Source organism: Opisthocomus hoazin, chromosome 18 (genome assembly GCF_030867145.1).
Source record: "Opisthocomus hoazin isolate bOpiHoa1 chromosome 18, bOpiHoa1.hap1, whole genome shotgun sequence".
Classification (NCBI taxonomy): domain Eukaryota; kingdom Metazoa; phylum Chordata; class Aves; order Opisthocomiformes; family Opisthocomidae; genus Opisthocomus; species Opisthocomus hoazin.
In genome coordinates, this window is record NC_134431.1 from 13965263 (window position 1) to 13992166 (window position 26904).

The following is a 26904-nucleotide window of genomic DNA, read 5'->3' on the forward strand; positions in this document are numbered from 1 at the left end:
ATGTACACATATACATATAAATCCACACAGACTGGACACTCTTTCACTAGCTAATTTTTCAGGCTAGCCATCTGTTACGCAAATAAAGATTTATTAGGGCTTAAAAAGCATCAATACACTTGCCATTAACTATATTTAGTGCCCACTTGTTCCTGAATTAAGAAACAGTTTAAAAATGAAGGCTCTCATCAGTTCACTTCAAATACTTCAGAATTCCTACCAACTCAAATGACAATGAAGTAAATCTCCATTCTAAGTTTGACTACAGTACTACACCTGGGACCAATTTTGTACACATGCTGAACATGCCTAATTTTACTACTCGTAGTAGTTCTATTATTCATTTAAACTAGCTAAACACACACCAGTGCTTCTAGGACCAGAGCAAAACCAGAACAAACTAGTTATGCTCACAATCAAGAGAGTTAAATACCCAAAATTTTTTCCACACTCTCAGTACACATAAGTAAGGAATAGTCATGGCAGAACCCACTTTGTCTTCTCTCAAGAATTTTAATTTTCTTTTTCCATAACATAAGAAGCCATAGGTACTTTCAAGTTTTAGAATACATCAGAATACTAGAAAGCAAATTACAGAAAAATAACGAACTAGTATTTCTTAACTTATCTAATGTTCTTTCGTTGGTGAATCAAACATTCAGTGTTTTCCCTCTAACAATATCAAACAAGCAAGCTTGAAAACTGTCCACATATAAACAAGAATAAATGTGACAGTATTCACAGCTGAACTTGAGTTCACCATGCCTCAGTTTGGCCTAGACTCAAAAGCTGCTTAGAGCCCACAAGAAACACCTGCAAGGTCACAGGATTTAACTGCAATTCAACATCATTAGCTAGTATCACTGTCCACTTCTGCCAACATAAAACAGAAAATACTACTGCAGAGTGATTTCATGAGCTCAAGGAGGTCATTTTCTCTCCCGTTGTTTTTAGAAGGAAAAACAATGCTTAAAAAACATTCTGTTTATTGTATAAAGGGCATAATTAAGCTAATTATTTTTCCAGATGAGCCAGTATCTCACCTTAAAAAAAAGTTTCAAGTTGTACTCAATGAATTTAGCTAGATTTTACTAGAGCTTTCACCCAAATTCAAAGGAATCCCCCAGTCTCTCCATTTGTTTCAATGGAACTGACCTTCAACATGCATAACATTATTTCACCAATTTAGTTAAGAAAGTCAAAAATTTGGTTCCAGTGATTTATTTCACTGAGATTTCCCCAAAATGCACCATCAACTCTTTGCTAGACTAGTCATTGGATTAGCACAATATCTCAGTCTAGATGGGATGTCTGAACTCTGCTGTAACACAAACAGAAGACAGTTTTCAATGCCATAACTCTAACTGCATTGCCAAATTAATGAACTTAATAAAAGAATATTTTAAAATCATAAAATAAGATTTCAATAATGCTCTAAAACACACATTCCTTTGTTTACATGTTCATCCTGCAACTGATCATTTCTTTTCCACAAATTTTAAGCTACCCACATAAAAAGCTTATGGCTGAATTACTGCTTATGGCAAAACTTTATCTTTACATTTTTATTAACTTCATTACTCAAACTATAGTTTTGCCTACAAGCACCAAACTTCTTAATGGACAAATCCACTACTCACAGTGTCAGCAAAACAGCCAAATACTGAACACTAACAGAGAACGAACACCGAACTCCTGGTTATGGTCACCCTGGTTGAAGGCCATACACATAACAGGACACTAGCGGAAGGTTGCATTTACTTCTGCTGCTTGCACCCCACAAACTCAGCAAACAGAACTCAGATGACACACTAGTTTTCGGGGGGTTCCTACTACAGAGAGGAGAAATTTGGAAAGGGAACTGGAAGCAATTCAGAAGGACCCAATCAATTCAAATGGCTAAACATTCATTAGTACTATCAAGGATTTTGTTTGGTGTGGGTTTTATTTTTAAATTTGGGCAGCAAAAGAAAGGTATTTTGAACTCTTAAATAAGGTCCTACAGCAACAACTGTTGTGGCTCATCTGCTAGAGTAACTCACTGCAAAACAGTCTTTACATCAGTGTAAGCACATTGAAATATATCAGCTAATTTCTTCTCACTTAAATGCTGCTCAATGCACACATGCTTTTTGTCACCCAAGGTGATGGCTTCTCACAAACTTCTCACATTGACTTACGGCAGTAAGTAATAACTTTTAGTACCTCTTTTTAAGCAACTTCTTACAGTGTTCTCAAAATTTTACCTCCTTATATATTAAATCCATATATTTCAAGTACTATCGATCACACTTCTTACATTTTTTTTTTTAGATTTCTAGCTTTTCAAATAGGTAAGTGTATCAATGAAGGAAGCTGCTTTTTAATTGTTTTGCATTCTTTAAAACTCACAGTTACAATTTATCTATGGAAGAGAAATATTAAAGATACTTTGCAATACACAAAAAAACAAACATAAAACAAGCCAAGAAACTCTTACATACACAATCCCACAATTTATACATCACTTACATCACAAAAGATCCCAAACTTTTCTTTCTAAAACTTACTCAAAATATAATGACGCATGGCAGCTTTTTTTGCTACCTAGTAGTGAAATGCAGAAACCTCAAAGACTGAGTGAGAGCAACAACATCTAAGCACAGCAACTATCAAAATCCCACAAAACGGCTTCCTGCCCGCAGCAGCGATGTCACATCTTTCCAGCGGAATACTTCAGATCGCACTTGTATTCCAACATCTTCCCTGGTGTTCCTGAAGACCACCTCCTTCCTAAATTAGCTTATTCGTGCTAGACTGGGGGGAATCCACCTATTACACAATTTCAAGTACTATTAAGCGATAATGATTTGGTGATAAACAAATACAGCATCTCACAAGAAAAATTCAAGCACCAGTTTTTATTTCTTTTAACAGTCCAGCATCCAAAGAGAAACCATCCCACACACAGTTGCTTTCCAAAGCAATACAAGTTCATACAACCACTGGACAAAGACTTATCTCCTTAGGTAACACTTCCCACCAGCCATCTGCCAGGTGCTCAGCTCTAATCCTGCAACACAGCTCCGGACCACACCGGCTGGAGGCGGAGCTGCTCCCCGGCCTCCGACGCGGGGTTTAACCCAAAGCCACCGGCCGGGACCAGCCCACGGCAGCACAGCCGCGGTCTCCCCTTCGCTCCCGCGGCCGCCAGCACCGTCCCGCAGGGAGCGGGAACGACAAAACGCGCTGCCTCCTCCAGCCTCCACAGCAGTTCAAAGCGTCACCCGTTAGAGCTACCGCAGCTGGGAAGTCCCTCGGCTACTCGACGCTAACTTCTACCGGAGCTAACCCCTGAAACCGCCGCCGCCAGACCCGTTTTCCTTTCCTAGGGCCCCACCGCGGGCCGCTACCGGAGCGGCTGCCTGCCCTGAGCCCAGCCGTCCAGCGGCCACTGGCAACGGCGGCGAGGGTCTCTAGGGAGGCCAGCTCCCAGACGCCGCCCCGGGCCTGCCCGCCTCCCGCCCGCGGGTCCTCCTCCTCCCCCGGCGGGAGGGCGGCTGGCCCGCAGAACCCCGCTGCCCGTCCCGGGGCCGAAGGGTCGTGAAACACGGCGGGGCCCGCGGCTGAGGGAGCGCGCGAGCCAGCGTCCCCGCCCGCCCTGCGCTCCTGCCGGCACGCAAACGCGCTCCGAGCGCGCCCCGGGAGCCCTCAGCTACCAGCACAGCCGGCCCCAGCGTCCGCCCTTCGCCCCAACCCGAATAAAAACGCGGGGAGGGAGAGAGGGTGACAGGAGGACCCCCGGGGGGCGAGAACAGGGGAGGGCCTGAACAGGGAGCAGAAAAATAAAAAACAGTTACTCACAATCATCTAAGTCATCCTGCAAATCCACAAAATACAAAGGGATCCCTACGAACAAAAACAGAAAAGAGACACCGGGGTGGTTGGTTTCGGAGGGCTGCGGCGAGGACGCCGGCAGCCCCCAGACCAACCGCCCCAGCACCCCCTGCCCGCCCGCCAGCCCCACTCACCGGCCATCTTGGAATGGACATGGGCGAGGAGGAGGGGAGTGAGAGGGCAAAGGGAGGAGCCGCCGGTACTTCCTGCTCCCGGGCCAGCCCCCACGCAGCCGAAACGCCACCGGTTTAATAAACATCCGCTGCCGGGGGGCGAATCGCCCCTCAGCAGCCGCCGTCGCCTCCTGAGAGAGAAGAAAACCACGGCGGCGGGGGGGGGGGGGTAGTCAGGTGACTCCGGCGGACGGCCCAAGATGGCGCCGTGTCCGCGGAGCCCGAGGAGGAAGGTTTACTGGTAACCACGGTGTAGGGGAGGCGGGGGGCTGGCTGCCCCTGCGGGCCTCGGGTGCACGCGTGCCTCGAGAAGGGCTATGATCGTTCTGGGCTGCGTCTCAGGCGCTCGTTAAAGGCGCAGCCTGCGCGGCCATGGCTCTGAGGGAGCTGAAAGTTTGCCTTCTGGGGGTAAGTGCTGCGGGGCCCCGGCGCGGGCCGGAGGGAGGGAGGCTGCTGAAGGGCTGGCTTGGAAGGCTCTGGCTGGTGATGGCGAATCTCTGCGTGAGCCCCGGCGAGGCTCTGAGGGTGGGGGCCCTCTCTCTGGGCGAAGGGTGGGCCTCGCCCCCGCCGCGGCTGCCCGGCCTCCTGAGGAGACCGGGCGGGCGGAAGGGCCTTCCCCTCCGGAGGGAGAGGCGTTTTCCAGAGGTAGAGATCGCTCCGCTTTTTTTCGGTATTTTGCTTTAAGAAAGGAAAGAGAGGAAGCAGGATCATCTAGTGTGTGCTTCCCTCTTCCTCGCAAGCTGTTTCGGGCTTGGAGTTCACAAGATAAATAAATAAAAGCACCTGAATTCAAACTCGAGGGGGAGGGGCCTGAACTTTTTTTTTAAAAACATTCTATTTAAAAGTGTCGTAAGTGTTGTAGGTGATGGAAGGAGACATTAAGCCGACTGAAGTAGAAGCTTTAAAAAAGTAAAAGGCTACAAAACTGTTTGTGGGCCTGGTTTTGTCTGGAGGCTTCCCTGGAGAGCCCCAGGTTGAACAGGTGGAGTTGTCTCCACCTGTGTGTAAATCGTGTGTGGCACAGAGTATGGCTGGAGAGTTGTCTTCTGCTTCTAAATGGCCACACTGCCTTTCAGAGGGAAAACAATGTGTTCCTGTGCTCTTGATCTTATAAAGGCATTTGGGGTAACTACTAGGTACTGTTCGCCTTCACCCGACCCGAGAAACCTTTCATCATGTAAGAAAAGGAAAATAAGCACCTAGGAAAACTGGTCCTTGAACTCCAGGAGTCAGGATCTGCATCTGTGTTTCTCTTTTTAAGAGTTGCTCTGCTTATTGAGGCTGTAAACAGCGTAAAATACAGAACTGAGATAATATGATTTTATCTTCAGAGGAAAACAGCTTGAAAAGATAAACACAAACATACGTTCTGTACCTAAATTTACTACAGTATTCAGAAGATTCAAGAAAATGCATGTATGGCATAAACGTAATTTTCAGTGAAGCAGTTGCCCAAGTGTTTTTCATTAAAATTTTAATGACTCAGGAGATGTAAAGCAACAAGTTTGTCTTCACCTGTCTTAATTAAATGACCATTTAAAATGTCCAGCTGCTATTTGGAACAGTTTCACTGGTAATAGTTTGTTGAGTTATTTCACTCCTAAATATGCCTTCTATATATCTTTTTATTTGACTGTGGAGTCAGTGGTGCAAATACATGCCCTGGAATTTTCGTGTTACATTTCCTCTTTTACCATTTATAGCTCTGTAGAGTTGCATTAGAAACGTGTTTCAGGTGTGTCACAGAAGAAATTTCAAGTCTTTCATTAAGCAGGGTGGGACAGCATTAGTCAGAGATTGAAACGTGTGTGTCACACTTGTATAATTTAATGTGCTCCATTGGCTTGCAAAGATGGAGTACCGTACTCAGTCGCTGTATATTTTATTAGAAACTGGTAGATGGTCTTTCCCTATTTCTGTTCAAATGCAATTTGTGCATAGGTTTAGACAAAAAAAATGAAAAAAGTTTGACTGATATAAGCATGAGTACAGAAGTCCTTCATAGAAAGATCTTAACAATTTTGTTTAGAAACCTCTAACTTACCAGACACCTTTCATTTTTCTACTAAAATAATATAATACCTGAAGTATTTCAGAATCTTCTCTGGGATTCTCTGTAGAAATGTATTACTCATGCGCAGTGTATTGCAAGATCTGAGGACAAAAAGAGTCGTCTGTCTATTGTAACTAATGTCTCTTTCAACTGTTTCTGTTCCTTTTTTAGGATACTGGTGTGGGCAAGTCAAGTATTGTGTGGAGATTTGTAGAAGATAGCTTTGATCCCAATATCAACCCAACAATAGGGTAAGAAACTAAATAAAGTAAATGTGACTTATTCAAGAATAAACCCAAATTGTATGAATATGTATTGGTACCTCCTGAATAGATCACTTGAGGATTCTGCATGTGTGGCGGGTAAATATGGTAATAAACACGACTGCAGGCTTAATTAGCTCATGAGCTACCTTAGGAAATGTAGGAGTGTATTCAGCACTCCTGCAGCTTTCAATTTCTAGACCCATTTTTTATTGTTAATCTAAGTTAACAAAATCCTGCTAGGAGTCACAAGTTATAAATAAATTACACTATAGATGCTTCTGTTAAAGGAACAACATGCTTTTCTCATGCACTACTCTTGCATTTCAAAGTCTAATTGTTATGCAACTACATGATTTTTTTTAAGTGGTGTTTTTTTTTTTTAAGAGTGAAGTACAATAACAAGTCTCCTAGGCTTTTGAATGTAGCTAATGTACTAATTCAGGTTATAGGTTCTCCTAATGAATTAGTTCAAATGTTATACATATACATGGAATACACACATGCAAGTAACTGAGAGAATTGTTAATGCAGTTCATGTCACAGGTAAGGATATTTGAAAGTTGAGCCTCGTAGCAGCGTTACTGAGCTCAGATCTTCAAATGTATAGAAGCGAGAGCAAGCATCAGGAATTCCTGGAGTGGTTGGATCTTTCTTTTGCTGTCCTTTTTGCTTTGCAAGTGTCCAATGGGCGGCTTTGCTCAGAAGCAGTCCTTTACTTGCAAGAGGACATGACTTCACTTGGTGCTGAGAAGTGTGGGGGCTGTCAGTGCAGCTTCCTGTCTCGGGTGTCACACAGGCTGTGCTGCAGCTTTGACCAGAAAAGGTCCTGCTGATACAGATCAGCTGTGTCTTATTCTGTCCCTCTAAAAAAAAGTGGTTTCCATGATCTCTCTCCCCCCACATCTTTTTTTGAGTGTAAATACTGGTATTGAATTGAAAGATATTCTACAGGAAGTATGCTTTTATTTAATTTCCCTGTTAGCAAAGGAACTTTTGGAGAGATTGCTAAGTAGTAGTCTTAGATCTTCATGGGGTGAACATCCTTAGTTAGTGTCAAATTAGCTACAGTAGAGGTTCTCTTGGAGGATCACATGACTGATGGGTTGATAGTAGTCATATTGCTGTTTACTTAAGTATGGGAGCAGGCTGTCTTAAACGTTGAAGTTTGTGTTGTGCAGGAAGTTGAGACCTACTGCTCATAGAGATATCAACTGCAAGCAAAACTTCTTCAGGTGGACACTGTTGAAAGATCCAGGTTTTTTTCTTACTACCTGAGGTGTTTGAGAAACTGATTATCCGTCTTCATTCCTAATAATCCAGATACATCTAAAAACAGAGTCTGTTAAATAGTTGGCTAATATGGGTGGTATCTATAGTGGCCCAAATTTAGCCATTGTGTTCACGCGTGCAGTTCCTGGGGGAGGAAAAAAGGAGATTAAAATCCGCTCAACTAGTAGTTGACCAAGTCTGGTAACATGGAATTAGGTTTTGCAAATATGAGAGGTGCCTATTTGGCTGAGATGCTCCGCTCTATCGTTGGACATAGGTCACCACACATCTAGACTACATGGGTTAAAAGTTTGAGTGAGTTTGCGTTGTGTCTCCAATCACATGTGAACTGCAGCTGCCTCTAGTTTGCTTTCAGATTCTAAATTCTAAAATACTGTGCTTGGTGGTTTTAGGCTCTGCATGTCTGCAAGACTGTCTGAAGCTGCAGAGCAAAGGTTGTGATCTGTGATACTTCCATCTTGGCAAAGTAGATATTTCTATAACCTGGAGAAAACTCAGGAGAGGGTTTTGTAATGGCTTTTTTTTTTTCCTTTTTTTCTTTCCTCCCCGGGAAGGGCTGAGACCAGAACGAACTTCATCAAATCTTGTTGTCTTCCCGCCCAAGTCAGTTTCTTTTAATCCAGTAGTTTTCTGTGGGTTGATTTCTTTTTTTAGTTTTTTTTTTCCTCCTCCCTCCAGCATAGCACCTGTCTGAAGGCAGGAACCCAAAGAGATCCCACACACGTCTTCCCAGGGGAATGTCTGTAACAGATACTGTGTAGTAACTTAAGGTGCTGTTAGAAGATGTTAGCCATTGTGGTAATGAGGGTAATGTGTAGAATGGAATTTGTCTCCATGGTTTTAATGACAGTACTGGGATTAATTTACTTTCTTGAAGTGACAGACTAAAAATCTGTCTTTTAGCAGTCCTAACAAAATCCTTCATTGGTCTGAGGATTTGGTCTCTTGCTAGTTTGCTATAGTAGTATAACTGAATCAAAACTTGCCCAAATGCCGGGATTGTGTAAAGCTTCAGTAAGATACAGTCCCAAAATTATAGGCAAATTAATTTTTAAATTTTTTCTAGACCGTGTTTTGATTTCATAATTGAGACTAGGAGGTGGAAAGAACAAAATAAGGATCAGAGAGGAGTGTTGAGCATCTTACAAAACTAAAGCTGAGAACGTTTCCATATTTACTCCTGGGTTTTTGAGTTCAAGAGATACAGTCTTATGTTTCCTGTCCTGTTTCCATTCCTCTTAGAATTATCTGAGCGATCATACTTTGTTGTCGTGAATGTTCATCATTCAGATTGAAATACGGGCAGCTGTAGAAACCCCGTCAGAAGTCTGCAACTTTTGTCCTCTGAGGATGCTGAGGACACATTCTGCTTTGCCTGACCAGTATACATCTCTAGGTACCGCAGAATATCTAGTCTTTCACTATTGCATCAAAAACAGATTATGAATAATTATGAAACTAATTTCAGGTGCATCTTGGTGATGTGGTTATAGTGCTTACTTGGCTGGGAGAAGCAGCTAAGAAATTTGGCAGGGATAATGCCTGTTTTCTTACTACAAGTCGTTGAGGATAGTTTTAGTTTGGAGGCTTTTGTTGACCCAAAAGTGGTTTGTCTTTGAGCTGTTTGTTCTCTTGTTTTGTTTTTTTCTTTATTGACATCTTTCACAATGAAAGCTTCCACTTGTCAGAGAATTTCAAGTAGCTTTTAACCTCTATTGTCAGCTACCATTTGGTATGTTTAGTTGCGATGTGAAGTAGAGCAACATAGCTGCTCAGTTCAAATTGACTGTACAGGAATGTTTTGGTTTATAGAACCAAGTAAGATAAACTTTCACTGAGACTGGATGATTTACGAAGTTGTTTCCATACTGGCCAGAGAATTCAGAATTGATGCTTAATTTGCAGCAGTTTTAAGGAAATGGAAGCCCTTGCTGTACTTTACAACAGATACTGTTATCACTATTTTCCAGTACTCATTGCTAAAATACATCATCTAGTTAACTGTATTGAAATGCATTGCAGTTAGACTCTTTAGGGTTGCCACAACCTTATATTTGGCTTCTTAAAAGAGTAATCAACTTTGGAGATTGACATACCTTTTTGGCAAACCATCTGAGCTTAAGGAATGGGGAGACAGTACCTCTTAACCGTGGAAAGCACTGTGTAATTGCTCCCTTTATTTCAAATGAAGATAGCTATTTTATCCTCCTATAACACTGAAATATGTCCAAAGACTCCAGTTATATTAACTACAAGTGTGTCATGGACATCATTAAAATCTATGCCCTGGTGGTACTTAAGATCCAAGATAAAGTGAAGTTCCGAGTCTTGGACTCTGGTATTTAACGTTGATCGTCCTGAAAGACTCTTGTTCTCTGACTTTGAATCTGCAGCAAGCTTAGTGTAAGAAGCTCCAGTACAGGCCACCTCCAGGATCCTCTCCTGCATCCTGTCCAAAACGGACAGTAGAACAAGTTTGGAAGTCTGGACTATTTTCAAGTAACAGGAATGAAGCATACAAAACGTGTTCAAGATTCTAATGTAGGATCTTGTATACTTAAAATAATAATGGCATCTATAGTTCCCACTCTACAAGGATATGAATTCAGTTTGTGGCTTTTCTGGTTAAAAATGTGCCTACAGGTAATAGATATAGCAAAGAACTCCCTCTTGTAGTAGATTAGGTCTCTGAATTCCAGTGCTTGTGGGAAACACTCATTCATGTAAAGCAGATCAAGTAAAGCACATAAGTACTTTATAGTCTTTCACAGTATTTTACTGTAAAACATTCAGAAGTTGAGGGGAAGCAGCTGGAGCATAGAGGGTTTTTTTGCTTTCTGGAAGTCCAAAAGCCTCTGCAGACTGAAGTATATGATGACAGGATTTGGGAGCTGTACAGAGTGCAGACAACAAGCAAGTTACTCATTATTGATTTCTCTGTCCTCTTAACACCTTCCAATAGTGATACAAATCTCCCATATTTTATTCCCAAGTATGGACTTACCAGCATTTATCTGAATGTTAGTACCAAGACAGAAAAAGCTGATGCAAAGGGAAAGAATTTGATCTCTTCCCTCTGGAAATTTCCGGTATACACTGAAGTGATTTGCTGTGGTGATCCCTCTACTTAGGAAGACTGTTTCTGATTTTTTTGGTCATACATCCTTTATTTTAATCAAAAGCTTATACATAATAAAAGCTTACAATTTGTGTTTGCGTACCTTCTGTTTTTCGTTGAATTTCATCTTCTGAGGTCCTTTGCATCATTGATTTCAGCCTTTATGTATGAAAATCTTTGGCAGTTTTGGGGGTGGGTGGGGAAGCACTTTTATTGGAATGTAAACCTTTTTACAAGTTCATGGTGGTAATGTTCTGAGAAGCATAAGCTGTAATTTTTTTCCAGAGCATCATTTATGACCAAGACTGTACAGTATCAAAATGAGCTGCATAAATTCCTAATTTGGGATACAGCTGGGCAGGAGCGGGTGAGTAGAATCAATATCTGTGGTGATAGCTCTGGCTAGAGTTTGGGTTGCTTTTCAGCTTCACCTCTGAAACGCGCAGTGTGATCTGGTTTTATGAATATCTGTTAGAACATCTGTTTCTGTGTAGGTTTCTATCAAGATATAGATGCTGTAAATATGTTTGTACTTTAACCATGATAACAATGAAAAGTAAAAAGTTAAGGATGATTACCTAAGCTTATAAAATAAAAGACAGGGTTTAGATTCACTGAAAGGAAGTGCTATTTTGAAAGATAACAAGGCGGGTGGGGAAGCCAGCAGCTGTCTCTAGTACTGTTTCTGTAGTTGAGTTTAAACATTCAACTGCAGTATTTGCAGCCAGTGCAACTGGCAACATGAGAATCCAAGTGAAATGAATGATCACGTTTTATACTACAAGTAAGGCCCTGAGTCTGGAAAAATATACAACCGCTGACACATTCTGTTAGCTTCGGTTTTAAGGTTATTAGTGTGAGTAGCATGTGGGCTTAGGCATTCAAAAGCAGTGTTTCAAGCAGTGTTATGGGTGATAACTCATCTTTTATTATTTTATAAAGTTTTACTTCGCAATTCTGATAGTGGTAGAAGCTATGTCAAGAAATCTATTTTGAAATTTAAGTTTTAATTTGGTAATTTGGTGGTTTGATTTCTGTAGCATGCATAGTTCTGAGTGGAGGCAATAAAAGCTTTCAAGAACATGACTAGTCAAATGAAATCACAATTTGCATAATTTTTAGTTAGAATTTAAAAGGAAAGCTAGTTAGATTGTTTATGAATTACTAGTAAATGTGATAGAAATTATAACAGGAGTATTAACAGTGCTTATTCTTACAGTTTCTTGACTGTTAACTACCGGCAACTGTCAGTTACTCATGGTGAGCTTATTAACTGTAACAAAGGTGGACACCAGAGTTGTCTCCAGTAAGAGACAGTTAAAAAAAAAAAACAAAAAACCAAGCAAACACAAAAAACCCTCCAAAAATTGAACGCCCTCTGCCCAAACCAAGACAACCCCAACCTTGTAAAGGCTCGGTCGTCCCTGTGCAGAGTCACGACCTTTTGGAGTGCTGATGGAACTGACTTGCTAGCTTTTTAGCTTGGTAACAGGCTTGATGGCTAGAAAGTAACTGGGGTGTATTTGTATTGCATTCAGTGCTCTGGATTTTACATGACAATTTATTTCCTTCCAGCAGCGCTATATAAAGCAAACTTAGGTTGTCAGGAATGTGTCCCAGGGATATGTCCAATAGTATCTATGCTATCGGAAATATCTGAGTACTTCCATTACTAGCAGCCAGTCAACATTTGCTGTAATTTGTCTTAATTGAATGTCCTAGCCCATTCTGAAATGTTAATGTTGGAATGTGAGTCTTCTGAGAGGTAGAGTATGAATTTTCAGAGGCTGGTACTCTAAATAGAAAGCTTTATAAACATGCCTGCCATAACTTGGCAGGAAACATCCATTACATAGTAACATTCCATCTTGTTCACTTTATTTGCAAGCGAGAATGCCTTAATTTGGATTCAGCTCACTACAGTCTGAGGAAGCATCTCTGTACATGACTAGCATGTTCCTTGTCTTTCTGTTCTGAGACTTTGAGTGGCACCTCTTTAATTTTCTTCCATACAAGTTGCATGATAGCTTTGTTGAAATCAGAAAAGGAAAGATGTCTTACCTGGGCTCTGACCTGAGAGCTGTGATGCCTGTCAAGCTTATGTTCCATGCCTGAGAGATGTCACTGTGAGGCCCTAATATATCCAAGGAAACCAGTGAAATGAGAACAAGGATATTTACTTTGAAGTGATGCCAGTATCTTTGTGGATGTTTTTTTCTCCAGAACAGATCAGCATTATCACTTACTGCTAGTCACAGATGGTTTGTAAACCTGCCTTGCCCTGAAATCTGTAGCACAGTTTTCTGGTCATGCAACACATCTGACAATTAATTATGGAAGGGATCCCCTCCATGGTGATTCGGAACACCAAAAATGTCCACACCATTCTTGGGACTAAAATGTCTCTGCTGAGCTATGATGTGTAATACACAGAATTTGTAGTCCTGGCTTCTCGAGGAGCATTTGCTATTTTCCACTTCAAAAGCCCAGCAGCGAATAGTTCTGCACTCCACTGGGCAACCCCTTGTTCTAAACTGCTTTAGGGAGTGGCAGGCTAGCTTCACGCCAAAGGTGGAAATGTGCGCTAATTCACACAGCTCATTTCCGTACACACATGCCTTATTTCCTCTCTCATTTCTTCTGCGCTGAGTAAAGTTGATAGGAGATTACTTATAGCAATTAGGATTTTTGCTGCCTTACCTAACAATTTTGGCAGTTTCTCTGGGTAGTTACATTATGTTGTCTTGGTAATTCTGTCAAAACACAAATTGGAGGCTGGAGGGCAAGCAGAAGTCTGGAAAAACAGCAAAAGGAGAATTCAGTGTTTCTTGTAACATCTGTTTTGTTAATGTACTTTATCTGCCGACTGCTCTTAGGTGGAAAAAAATATCTAAGTGTTAGCAGGCAGGAAATAAGAGTAATACAAAATCAGCAAGTGAAAGTTGGTTTATTCCCAATGTAAATGGTCAAATAATCAAAAAGCCAGGTTGCAACCAGTCCAAGTGGTGGTTTACCAAATATGTTTCCCTTTACATTTTAGTACTTAGGAGGAAGAGAGGGATTATGTCTCAATATGAACTGAATGCTTGCCCATGTTTCTGTTTCCCACTGTTAAATATTTTTATATTCTGAACTTTGTGTTCAAAATCCTGTTTTCAAAACAGAATTTGAGAGCCAAATGTAAATGGTCTGGAATTCTGCTTTACAGCAAGATTTTTATGATTTATAATATTGTTCTCAGTTGAACTGTACTAAGCAAAAGGAAATTGGTATTTTATTGGAATGAAATAAGCCTTTATGAAAAACTGTGCTCTATTCCTGATTTTTACCCTGAGTAATAAGATGCACAAAAGCTCTAAATCACGTAGGTTTACATCGAATTGGTTCATGCAGTTTACTCTATGCTTTGACTGAGAGTTTTGGTTGCTAAATTAGTTGTCTGGTTCTTTTTAAATTGGCAGAATATCACACTTTTTAAGAATGCTTGATTGGTATTTTTGATGCAGCTTAATCATGTGCTCTATCACTTTTTTCAGTCCTGGATTCATAACACTACCCATGCAAAGGTACAGGCCTGATTTATACCCTGCAAATGCACTACCAACCGAATATACCTGCTGTAGATTTAATTCAGAAAATCACAATAAAATGACTGTAGCCTTTTATTACCTAGTGTGTTCCTTAGAGGTCTGTTTGCAACAGGTCACATAGTTGTGGGCTTTTGCAGTTTTTAGTTTTAAACATGCTACTAACTTTTGAGTTTTGAAGAAAAACTTAAGCAAATTCCCTAAAGCCATAAATTGGATTACAAAGAAACCAACACTTCTGAGAGTGCTGTGACTGATCCATGGGGCTAGAGGTTGACACCAACTTCTGAACGTTTCAGATCAGCAGTAATATACACTAGTTTTCGTGAAATTACTTTTTGTTGAAAAGCATGAGTGTCTTAAAGAGGAAGAATTGAGTTCAGTTTTGACTGTTTTACTCAGTGTTTAAAGTTGAGCATATATCCTGCAGGTTTGTGTCTGTGTATAATCTGCAGGCTTTTAAATAAGATTCTAATCTAGTCAAAATAAGGTCAAGTTTGGCTTCCTGCTTTTTGCAGTAGATGTGCTGCTGATCCCTAAACTATTTATCAGTTGGCCTTTAAAATAATACTTTCATGGAAGTTTATGTACACTACTGCATAGACTCTCTGTAATTGTAAAGAAAGTTTTTTCACTAGTGCGAACTTCAAAGCTGGTTTTCAGTTTCCTCAGTAATAATAATAATGAAATCGTAGAGGTCAGTGGAGGATCAGATTCACAATGTATGGTGTCTTTCTTTCAGTTTCGTGCTTTAGCCCCAATGTATTACAGAGGGTCAGCAGCAGCCATTATAGTGTATGACATCACAAAAGAGGTAAGAAATTTGATCTTGACCCAGCATTACAATTTCTGGGGGTTTTTTGTGTGTTATGGGCCAGTTCTGTTTTTTTCTTTGTTTATTCTTTTTCCACATCAGGAAACTTTCTCAACATTAAAGAACTGGGTTAAGGAGCTTCGACAGCATGGACCTCCAAACATTGTTGTAGCTATTGCAGGAAATAAGTGTGATCTTAATGATGTCAGGTAAGTAGCCGTTGACAGTTCGGAGGTTTTCACTTAAGCTCGTAGTGCTAAATATTCTAAGATTTCAGAGCAGGTGAAAGGTATAGAGCAATTTAAGCTGTTTTGCACTAGCACTGTAGTTTCACAACAATGAGCTGCTTCTGCTGTCAGAAGATTTGGTTAGTCTGCCCTTGGACAGTCTTGCCCACTTCCTCCCCTGTGCTGGTGTGAGTGTGTGTGTGACCGGGCAGTAAATCAGGCTGTAAAATGGATCCAGATTAAAACTAACGATTTAAAAAAAAGGAAAACTGAACCAAGTGTATTTATCTTGCTCACACCATGAACACTTGCTGGCATGACAGAGGTGGGATAGCAGGGTTAGGAATGAGCAGTTTTCAGGGAGACCGGATTACCTTTTCTGGTGGCAGTGCCAAGTTACACAAGTCTAAACTGCCTGTGAAACTACAGTGTAATACAAGCTGTTTACCTCACTTTATAAGAAGTACCCCTGTCAGTCTGTAGCACCTCATTTTGTTGGGAAAAACATCAAGCCTATTGGAAAGCATTGTGTAGGTTTTTCTGACTTGCTTGTTCAGGTGCCTTCTTTCCCTACTTAAATATTGGGGTGGAATTGGCTGTGGCTGAAATAGTTGCAGGGAGCGGGAAAAGTTTTTGAGAAACTTTATGAGCAGCCAAGCTTTCAAGAAGGCATGTACTAAAAACAAAAGAAGCCTTTTCTTATTGATGTTCTGGTTAAATAAGCCAAAATTCAGAAAGAAGGTTCGTGCAAACTTCTTGGTTTTAGATTTCATTGGAAAAGGTACCACAGCTGGTGTCTCAAAGGAGACACCTGGTTATGTGTTTGAAGAACCACTGCAAAGTTGGTTCTTGGTGTAGTTTTACAGATTGTTAATATGTAGTACTTATTTAGTGAGCTCTAATAAATTCTGTTAGAAGTAGCATGTCTCTTGAAGGAAATACGACATAAAATTACTTAGACAAATATAAGGCATGCAGTATCAAGTGTCACATGCTTGTTTCTTGGTGCTTAGGTGGCATCGTAAATAATGTAAACATTGCTATTCAAGCTAATGACCAAGATTCCTTGTACTTTAGTCGCAGGCAATATTTGAGTCACGGATCCAAAGTCTGTGCTTTTTAGATCCCAAGTCCCTTGTCACTGAAAGTAGCCTGTATTTTCTAGAAATTGTATGTAAAGAGACACGGCATATAGTCCAGTCCTCTCTTCACATATTGAGGTTTCGCTTTTTTGTGTTGTTTAACATGACATACTTCATTATTAAATTGCCTGTTTAGAAGTACAGAATAACTCTTTCACTTTTGCCTTTGTTGTTGTGCACTCAGTCTAGATATGTTTCTGTTTATAGCTATGTCTTCATGTAAAGTAAATGCTGTACTAATGATCTGTGCAGTGTTGTTGAGATACTTGGTTTTGTAAACAGCTGTAGGAAATCAACTGGATTCATGGAATGAATGCTTTAGGATCTTTTCAGTATATCTAAAACTGTTCTGTCTGTGAAGTATAAGGCATCACCTAATCATTGATTGTAGTCCAACACTTGGAGCACTCAAGAAACAAACTCCACTGTAATGTCATATGGATTTAGGGCCTTGTTTAGTTTATGATTGTGCTTCAGTGATGTTCATACCTCAAGGCAGGGAGACAGCGTAGAGTAAAGAATGAGCATCAGGTTCAGGATGAGGGAACACTGTGATGCCAAACAGGTAAAATAGAAAATACTCATTTAATGAGACACTTGAAAGCTTAATCTATACCTTAAGATTTTGAATAATGGTTTGGGTTTTTTTATTCACGTTTTTTTCTCTGCTTTTTTTTCCAGAGAAGTCATGGAAAAAGATGCTAAAGACTATGCAGATTCCATTCATGCAATATTTGTAGAGACAAGTGCGAAAAATGCAATAAACATTAATGAACTCTTTATAGAAATTAGTAAGTACTAAAACAGTTAATGTGCTTTCTTCTGAAAGAAGTTCAAGTAGAAATTTGATTACGGTATTAGTTTTTGTGCTATTCAGGTGAGAGTATACCGACTTAAATTTGTTACAATCAAACGTGAATAGAAGCTGCAAAATGAGCTGTATAAATTTTTGGTCATGTAATGACCTCTAAATATTCCTTCTAGAGATTTTAAGCCTACTGTGAAGCTGCTGGATAAATAGCAAACGGGGCACTTATGTCAGCAGTCAGTGTCATCTTACTTCATCTGTTATTGAATGTTTTAATTAGTACTTCCAAGGTTATGGAAGGTAAAGGAAATGGCATGAAGATAATCTGAACTTTGTACAGCTAAGAAGGAACTAAAAACTCTCGTGTTTGTACTTAGTCTAAAACAGTGCATTTCCGAACATAAAAGAATGCATAAATGCCAGATTACTGCCTAGGAAATAGCAACTATAATGTGTAGATTTTCCACAAATATTTTTCTGATACCTTGGGGTTTTTTGACTAAATTGCAAATCTTTTCTGTCTCATTCATGGCGGGGACGACAATGACATTTTCTGTGTGTGAATGAAAAGCAGACGGTATTCTGAAGTGAATGCCATGCAATATTGTTTGCAGGATATCTTTCAGGCAGCAGCACTAATGTGCAGGTGTGTCAGCCAGTTTGTGAAAAAGAGGGCAATCCATTTTTGTGTGTGCACTGCAGTTTAGCTTTGAACAACTACAGAAGTATTAGACTTAAGAAAGAAAAAAAAAGTCCATGTAAGAAGTTGAATATATTGAAGCAGATGTAAAAAGGTATGTACTGTAGATTAGCTTCTTGATTTATTGACTGTATAGTTGCTCTCTAAAATTGATCTTGAATAAACTATGGAAAAAAAAAATTGTAAATCGTCCTCAGACTGAACCAAGAGTAGTTCATTTTAAAGACTGATTAGATGACTAAAGCAGCTATCTTTACAAGCGCTTCTGTGCTACACCCAATGCAGGTGATCTGCTGTGGAAATACAGGTCAAGATGGTAGTTCTCAATGAAGATATTGGAGATGGTAATGGATCCTGCAGAGTATATTCTCTGGGTGCTTTTGTATCTTAGTTCTCCAAGTCTAGATTAGCCTGAAGTGTAAATGCTGCAAAATTAGCTTAAAACTGCCTCTACTGTTCTTTTGTGGGACCATGCCTCTGACAGACATAGGCTAGACTGTGAGCCTTCTGTTATACAGGAATGTGGTCATTAATGACCTAGGACTAGTTGGAGACACATTTTTGTATAAAAAACATACACTGAATGCTTAGAATTACATTGTAGTGTGAAGTTTACTATGATTTTTTTTTTTCCTGTTGCCTTGTAGGTCGCAGAATTCCATCAACTGACACCAACCCTCCGTCTAGTGGTAAGGGCTTCAAACTTAGAAGACAGCCATCGGTGACAAAGCGCAGCTGCTGTTGACTGATCCCTTAGAAAATCAGACTTGTTTATACAGTAGGTGGTCTTGGAAGTTAATAGTTCACGCTGGGTTTATATTATCAGTCTTAGATCTTTATCTGCTGGTGGTTCATGCACCCAAGGTCCCACAAAAATGGACCATTCATCTGACATCTGTACACTCGCAGAAAAGACTGCAATTGTAATGTCAGCCTGTTTACTTACAAAAAGTGTAGTATCGCTTGCATTCAAAGGGAATCCATCATCAGTTTTTTGGCCTTGCTTGAAAGGAAGGTGACTATATGGACGGTAGAACTGAAGTGTTTGATAGTTTTGTAATCAAGATTTTAGGGTTTTTTTTGTAAAAAGGGAAATGAGCACTTTTGTGGGACTTAAAGGTGGGAGGAGTCTGGAAGTTAGATGTCATTTCTTCCTTTTCTTCAGTGAGCCTTATTTTAAATTTAGTTGTAGCTAATCCAAAGTACGATGAGACAGTTGAAGTGAGGTGGCTACAGAATAAACAACTGAAGACAAACAATAGGCGAATCAGACCATCCAGTCCCCAAATCCCATTTGCACTTTTTATTTAAAGATGATATATACTGGCCGTGGGGACACAAGCAACAGACCTTAAACCACAGACAATCTTTTTTTCATGCTGACTTTAATCACTTTAAGGCAAGTGGATATGCTTATAGGCATCTTTTTGTTCCTACAAGTTTTTAGTATTAAGATGTTGGTTGAAGGAAAGCTAGTTGTAGTTCTGACTAAATTAAGTGGTTACTGACTGAAAACTGATGCTGTAAACAGATGCGTCCGATAGCTCTGATATGACTTAAAAGGTTTTGGGGAAAGCTTTTAATTGCTTGGCATGTGTAAAGTGTTCGTATTATATTTATGAGACCAGTGTTTAAAGTATTATAAATTATGTAAAAACAGTAAAAAATAATGCAATCTTATACACACCTTCCATTCCACACCTATGGATAAACTCCTGGGCAATCTCCATCAGGGTTTTTTTTTTTCCTGCATTTTAGGTATTGTCACTGTGAGTTCATCCAGAGGCAGACTGAAATTCTTTCAATCACATTTGAAAGGGCCAATAGAGAATGCTGTTGGTGCAGTGAGGTCTGTCTGAACAAGTTTTCATCTGTGGTGCACCTAGTCTTTCTTGTTTTGGGCACAAAAATACAAATAGGAAGAAACTTTAAGACGTGGTAATGTAGATCATTACCTCTTGGTTCCTGTGAGGGCTTTTAGCAAATCGGTGTTTAGCTTATACTGTGTTGGTTTTAGTATGCTTTCAATTAAACTATAGGTTGACCATACCCATTTGTGCTATTTTATTTATTTTTATTTTTTGTTTTCTGTCAGCACTAGTGAGAAACTTTACACTTTTGAAGAAAAAGAGCTTAATAGCCTTGAGTATATACTAAAATATGCTGTTTAGCTTTAGTATCAAAATGAGGTCATGTTGATAATGCTTATTTTTTGTTTGTAATCTGGTTTTCTATCATCTCAAGTATTTTCTCTGAAGAAAATACAGAAAAGTTTGTAAGAAATGAAAGGGCTTGTACTTCAGATTAGTTCATACTAGTGAAAATTCTTGCTGAGCTATTCTGGAGCAGAACAGGTGAACTATTACAGCGAGATTGTAAATGGGTCACTTTAATGAAAGTTGGCAACAACGTTTTTATCATGCCCTTTACTGACCCTGCATTGTCAATTATGCCTTCTTTGCCACAGTTGCACAGGCTGCGTGCTTACAGAGAACCCAAGAAGTGTACCTGCATCAAATGAAGGCTGTTTGAAGCCCCTTTGAAACATTGGTCCTTGACAAAACATCTCATAGTAGGGATGGATTTGCATTTGGTGTTCAGCCTGATGTTTGATATACTTTTTTTCTGTCACTCAAAGCAAATAAATTATGAACAGAAAACTCTAGTATGCCTACAAAATGTTTGATGGAAATAGTAAAGAAAGAACAGAGTAAGCTTGGTCGTGGACATATTTTTAATTATAAAAAAGCAGGTTAACAATTAAATGTAGAACTTTCCCAGTGGCAGCCATGGAAATTCCTAATTTCTTTGGGAATCTCAATTCTTACTCCTGGCAAATTTTTAACAAATAAATTGTGTGGTTATGAACTACATTTTTAAAACATTTTATGTTCATCATGCTTCACAAGTCTATTCTATACCAAGATAGCAGGTCCTTTAGTATCTTAACTGTGATACAGAAAGTACTACTTTTATTGAAGTTGGTTAGTAATAGATCTGGAAATTATTGAACTTGGAAAGATCATAGCAGGAGAAGGAAAGGCTCAGATATTGGGAATATTTTTCATGTAGATTAGTAAGAAAAGGGATTTTGGACTTCATATATTACTGTAATTGTCTGTTAGCATGTGGTAAAAATGGAATTTAAATCTGTTTTTAAGTGAGATAACAAAAATGGTTTAATAGTATTTACCCAAGATTTACTGACTTGGGAAGAAAATACTGGACTCTAGGCAAGACTGGGAGCTGGGCTGGTATTCAGATTATGATAGTTCTCTCCAGTCAGGGGAGAGATCCATATATCTTAGCAAATCTTGATGAACTACTTTCTGATCTATCCTCACTTATTCTCTGTACACCAAAATTAAACTTTAAAAAGAAACAAAAACCCCCCACCCCAAAACACTAAAGAAGCAGCAACAATCTGGCCCTTCTCAAATGTAGTTAAATCTTCGTGTCTCAGACTCCTTTTGTTTTCGTACCAATCTGAGTGGAATGCCAGCATGTTTCATATCCTTTTTGCAGTTCTGATCTTGAACTACTGCAGTTAATGAAGACATGGAAGTAGCCAGTGTTTCAGATTGTCCAAACTATAAACACTGAAGTGAGGCTGCTTTTTAAGACATGCCTATTTAAAATGACAGACTGTTGATGTAAGTTCTTTTGAGCCAAGATAACTGTTTATTGATCAGTTGGCCCTAGCTGAAAGCCGGAATGCAGTATTCCCTGGATGAGATGCACGTTCATTGTTTCATTTTAGTTAGAGAAAAATGGTTTCTTCTGTATTAATAATTTGTTAGGCCATCTGCTTTCATCTTGCACTAGACTTGCTAAAATTGCTTATATTTTGTCCTAACATAGCCTCTCTATTTGGAGATAAATCAGCCTTTGAGTGTTCAGAGTGCTGATAATCAACCATTCCAGCTAAATTTGTAATAACTTTTTTTTTGTTAAGAAGTTGTTGAAAAAGCTCAGGACTGAAGTTGTTTTCCACTATGCCTTTCTGTTTAATGAATGGAGCTCATTGTAGAGAGTAGATGTTCAGGTTCTCTCAAAGGGAATGAATTGCTATAAAACAAGTTTGGAAGGGTAAAGTATCATGTATGCAAAAATGTAATGAGGTATATGTCATGTCACTGATCCAGATCATTTTTTTAACTGACAAAATATGACTGTTGAAACTTCAAAACACCACCACCAGTTCTTTCCCATGAAAGTTATAGATTTGTACCAAAATATCATTTGATAAATGTTCTTAAGCTGTAAAGCAAGTTAAATGTGCTCCTCACATTCTGGAGGGTGTCTTCATCTGACTCTTCTAAATCACAACAGTCTCTTAGCTGACTTGCCAGGCTCCTGAACTGTGCTGTATGTAGTTTTGTAGTATATTTTGTATACGTGCTGAAAACTGGCATACTAAATGCCTAAATAGGTGAAATCTGGAAGCTCACGTTTAATAACAGAATCGTCCAGTGGTCAAACTACTGAAAACTATTATAGGTGATTTGAAAAGTTCTAAGAATTCTAAGAACTTTTGCTGTTGCTAAGAAGGTAAAGACTTTGTGTTATTAGATCCATGTTGAAATGAAACAAATCATTGCACCTGAAATCCCTGCTGACATCAGTGAGACCCTTTAAGTGCTACTGGATCAGACAGTTAATAGTTTAGAGGGGCGTTTTACGCAGACTTGAGTCTTTGATGTGTTGGTGTACGTAATACCAATTTAATGCTGCCAAGCTGCTCAAGAAAGATTATTTACATGCTTGGGAGAAGAGAGTAAGAGGAGAGTAGGCAATGCTTACTTACTGGTTTGGAAGTCTAATCCTTTAACCTGGTTGAGATGTGCGATTCATTGGGAGCTGTCTATACTCATGGTTAAAGCTTTATTTTAATTATCAAAAAATAATTCGGGCTGAATATCTTGAGTGGTTTAACAGTTTGCCTCAACAAGTTTTTATCAGTGATGCTTGAATAACTTTCTAGTGAAACAATCTTTAGTGTTTATTAAGGATGGTGTAGTCTATTTGTGGTGTGCTATGTGAGCAATCTGCAAAGACTGTCTTGGGAATTGATGATTTACAGGACAGAAGCTGTCTGAACTGTGTAGCTAGTCACACTGTAGCAAACCTCACTTACAAGCAGCAATAGCTACACAGAAATAGAAAAAAAATCATGTCAAACATGAGCAGAATCTGAGTAATTCACGGACTTAAACTTCTACGCTGCCTATTCATTTTCTGAAAAGCTTCGTGTATGTCTCTTAAACACTTTAAACCTCTAAGAAAAGAGGCTTTTCTGTTCATGGGCCAGAGAGAAGGAATAACTTTCTTAATTTTTTTTAGTAGGAAGTTGTTCTACAGCGACCTGAGACTGTTTGTGTGCCATGAGTCAGTTACTTGAAGTAGGAGAATTGTGTGCTTGGAACTAAGCTTCTAAGAAAATCTGCACAAAATTCTCTAAAGAAAACTGTTAAAACTTTGTGTTCAGATCACATTACTAGCAATAGATCACAGCCCTAATAAAGGTAGGTGACAGAAAATTAGTAGAATTAAGATATTGGTGTGAATCACCAATCTAAGCTAGAAATACAGGTTATAGTATAAAACAAAAAGTCATGTCAGCTGTCCTTTTCAGAGCCATATGGCTCCAGCTTGTCAAAAGAAATACGCTTGAAACCACATCTTTGTTTCTCATACAAGAATTCAGGTGCCAAAATGTATTTGCCTAAAATTATTAGGCCTTCTGACACTAGTGCTTGTTTCCAAAAAATCCCTTCCAATATTTTGGAGGTCTTAAAAGTTTAAATGCACACGCTTTCTTGGGTCATGCAAAAACGCATGACTTGGAAAAATCAAACAAGCATTATCAAACTTTATCTGTGAAGTGTCACAGATAAAAAAATCTTTCAAGGGATATAAGGCTATCCTGAAACTCAGGAGTACTGATGGGCTTAGTCTCTGGCATGTCAAAACGATCCTAGGGTCAGCTTTTTCCTCCTTCCCCCTCCCATTTTACCCTACCCTACCCAACTCTGAATTTTTAACATAGTGCTGTCAGAGTGTACGTGCTATAAACAGCTATTTAAAAATACTTGGAGAAGTTATGGTGGCTTAGAGTTATTTGGTGCTTCTTATTTTACTTGGAAAATCAAGGCAGTAGGATGACTTGTCCCCTTAAAAATTGGGACAGAATTTGTTGAAACTGTTGTCATTCTAGAATAAAGACTTCTTGGACGAAACAATCGTCCTGTAAGTTGGGGTTATTATATTTTTGCTTAAACACTAACAATGAATTCTATTCAAGGAACTATACCTTTGTAAAGGTACTCTTCTTTCAGGAAGGTTGGGGTTTTCTTCATTTCTGTTGATGTTTTCACATACGTGTTACCGAACAAACCAACGGCTCATTCTTTTTCAAATTTGAAGGATACAGACCACTCTTCTGTCATGCTTTTCATTTGTGTGAGTGTGATACTCCATCCAGTTGTTGCACTTGGTTATGCTGTAACTCTGACAACTAGATAGGTTCACTGATAACTGTCTTGCCTCACTTCTACTCATGTTACAGTATGTATTTCTTATTAAATCTATTATATTTTCTTGACCATTTGTTCTTTGTTTCCTTATGGGGTTTAGCCAAGAATAGGTGGTGAGTGTCTTTTTCTTCTCAAAGGTTCTAGAAGTATCTGTTACAGCAGCAAACATTTGTAAACAAAAAGATAATTCATTACTACAGCCTTATGAAACTGTTGTGAAAACATAGCAGCTGAGACGTACCACTCCTATATTACACCGGATAACAAAGGCTAAAAGCACATTGACTTGAGGGAGCAAAATATTGTAAGGCTTTAGTAACATGACTTAAACTCTGTTATTTTAACTGTCTCTTTTGTACTTCCTATTTCTGAATATTGTGTATCCAACATTGAAATTGTGACACAGTGAATTGATTTAAGACACCAGATCCCATTTCTGTAGCTGTGAGACACTTAAGACTTCCTGGCAATCTTTCCCCTTGTACCCCCTACTGCCAGTACAATGAAGAAAAAAAGAAATCATTCTGAAGGTTTCTTCTGAACAAGAAACTTTGTATTTTCATTGGTGTATTCAGGGCACAAAAATAACCTGATATGCATATAGCTCTTGCAGTGTAATAAGTGTTTGCCTGTAAAATTAAGCGTGAAGGTTAACCTTTGTATCAGCAATTCTTGTCCCTCTTAAGAACGTTCTGCCTTTTCATGGTAGGATTGGGTTAACCTGTTACAAAGGTTGAAAGGTCTGTGCCTTCTTATTATAGTATCTCTTATTAAAATAAACTTAAGCCGCTCAAAGTTACAGAGCATTTGCAGCACTGTAAACTGCACAGTTCTACAACCGTTGCTTCACTGCATGAAATGTAGTCAGGTTGTGATGAAACATTGTAGTGATGAATTCCCAAGCTTATGAATGTTTTGAGACTTTTTTTAGTCTTCTCTTGGGCTGGTCCTGAGAGTGTGTACAGGTTTGTCTGTATTGTTGGTTTGTAGATGCTAATGAGGAAAACCAGGCTTTTGTTCTCTCCTTTTTGTTTGAATTGTTACATTCCCATATAGTGCATAGAATGCAAATAAAGATATGTTGATTTGGCATAATGTAAACAGCCTTTTCAGCTTAAGCATTCATAATAAACTTTTATAGTGTAATAACATGCTAAATCACTACCAGTCTGATGTATTGTGCAAAAAAAGGTGTAAACATTTTATTAATAAAAAGCTTTGTTTATAAATGTGCTGGCTTTGTTCATAAATGCTTCCAAAATTCTCAACACTTAAAAAAATAAAATTATAGAAAAGGAATGTAAGCAATACCATGGTAGAATTGAGTCTAAGTGACGATTTGAATAGCTTTTTTCCAAAGTACTGACTACTGGTGATTCAGAAACTGAAGCTTTTCCCTGGTTTATGTATACACAGACAAAGGCGGAAGATGAACTTGTATAAAGAAGGGATGGGGAGAAACAGCAGAGAATGCAGCTTTTGTGTAATGCTTCCTTTCTCTGCGGCATGATGTCTGAGAAACTGCAGGCCACACACAGTCCTGTCAGGCCTTGGCCTGGTTGACAAATTCTACCAGGGTCAAATTGTAATATATTGCTTTTAGCTTAGACAGCATGAAACATAAAATTCTTGACTGCTCAGGCCAGGTTTCTGTCAATCAAAACTGTAAAGTGCTTTGAATATCTGCACAGTGTTGTGGGGACCTGTCATGCTGGGAAGGGATCCTTTCTTATTTGTTAATACAGCCAGCTGGTTGGTAGCTTGTTCTTTTTAAACTACTGCTTTGCTGGTTCTGTAGAGTACAAAAATAATGGAGTTGGTTACAGTTATCTCGCTTGTCTTATGTGATGCTTAAAAGATGTAGTTTTCTTGTTTCAACATGTGATGCAAGTCTAACATGTTCAGTTAATAGCAGCCTTCAAAAGTGTAAATAAGCAAAAAAAGTCTTGTTTTTGATAGTGCTTTTTCACCTAAAAATGTTGGATACAAATTTCTACTGAGCAACTGGCTGCAGTTCATATGCAGGAAACACATACTGTCATCTTTCTAACAAACCTGGAATAACTTAAATTTACTGTGCAGTACCTGCTATTTTTAAATTATCCTCTTCGATGTGCGTGAACTGCTTTCGAAGAGTGTCAAATATGTTTGTGTAAGGGGATATGAATGCATTGGAGAGAGCAGGAGGGTAAACACAAGGAATGTGCAAGAAGAGAGAAAAAAACATTTCCATGTGTTTGTATAGGGAATCTAGATAACTAAATGCAAACCACCTAATTTGCACACACACAGTATGAGAGAATGTTTCACTTGG

At 39.1% G+C, this 26904-nt stretch overlaps 2 protein-coding genes across 5 annotated transcripts in view; one reads left to right on the forward strand and one right to left on the reverse strand.

The window, feature by feature from the left end:
• Window positions 1-4091, reverse strand: part of LOC104328794 (serine/threonine-protein phosphatase 4 regulatory subunit 1) — a 27064-nt gene extending 22973 nt beyond the window's left edge. For 3 of the 4 annotated variants that reach the window (XM_075439012.1, XM_075439011.1, XM_075439014.1), the window contains exons 1-2: window positions 4011-4066; window positions 3844-3888 (exon numbers count right to left, since the gene is read on the reverse strand). In XM_075439012.1, coding sequence (XP_075295127.1) covers window positions 3844-3888; window positions 4011-4017 — 52 coding nt within the window. In that variant the 5' untranslated portion in view covers window positions 4018-4066. Of the gene's footprint in view, window positions 1-3843; window positions 3889-4010 lie in introns of all 4 variants that reach the window. The other variant, XM_075439013.1, reaches the window with a different exon arrangement.
• RAB22A (RAB22A, member RAS oncogene family) lies at window positions 4068-25819 on the forward strand. Its single transcript, XM_075439015.1, has 7 exons — window positions 4068-4457; window positions 6274-6353; window positions 11062-11143; window positions 15106-15177; window positions 15280-15386; window positions 17228-17337; window positions 18702-25819. Exons 1-7 carry the CDS (start codon window positions 4422-4424, stop codon window positions 18797-18799), a joined length of 585 nt encoding a protein of 194 aa, XP_075295130.1. The 5' UTR covers window positions 4068-4421; the 3' UTR covers window positions 18800-25819.
• Window positions 25820-26904: the final 1085 nt, after the last annotated feature.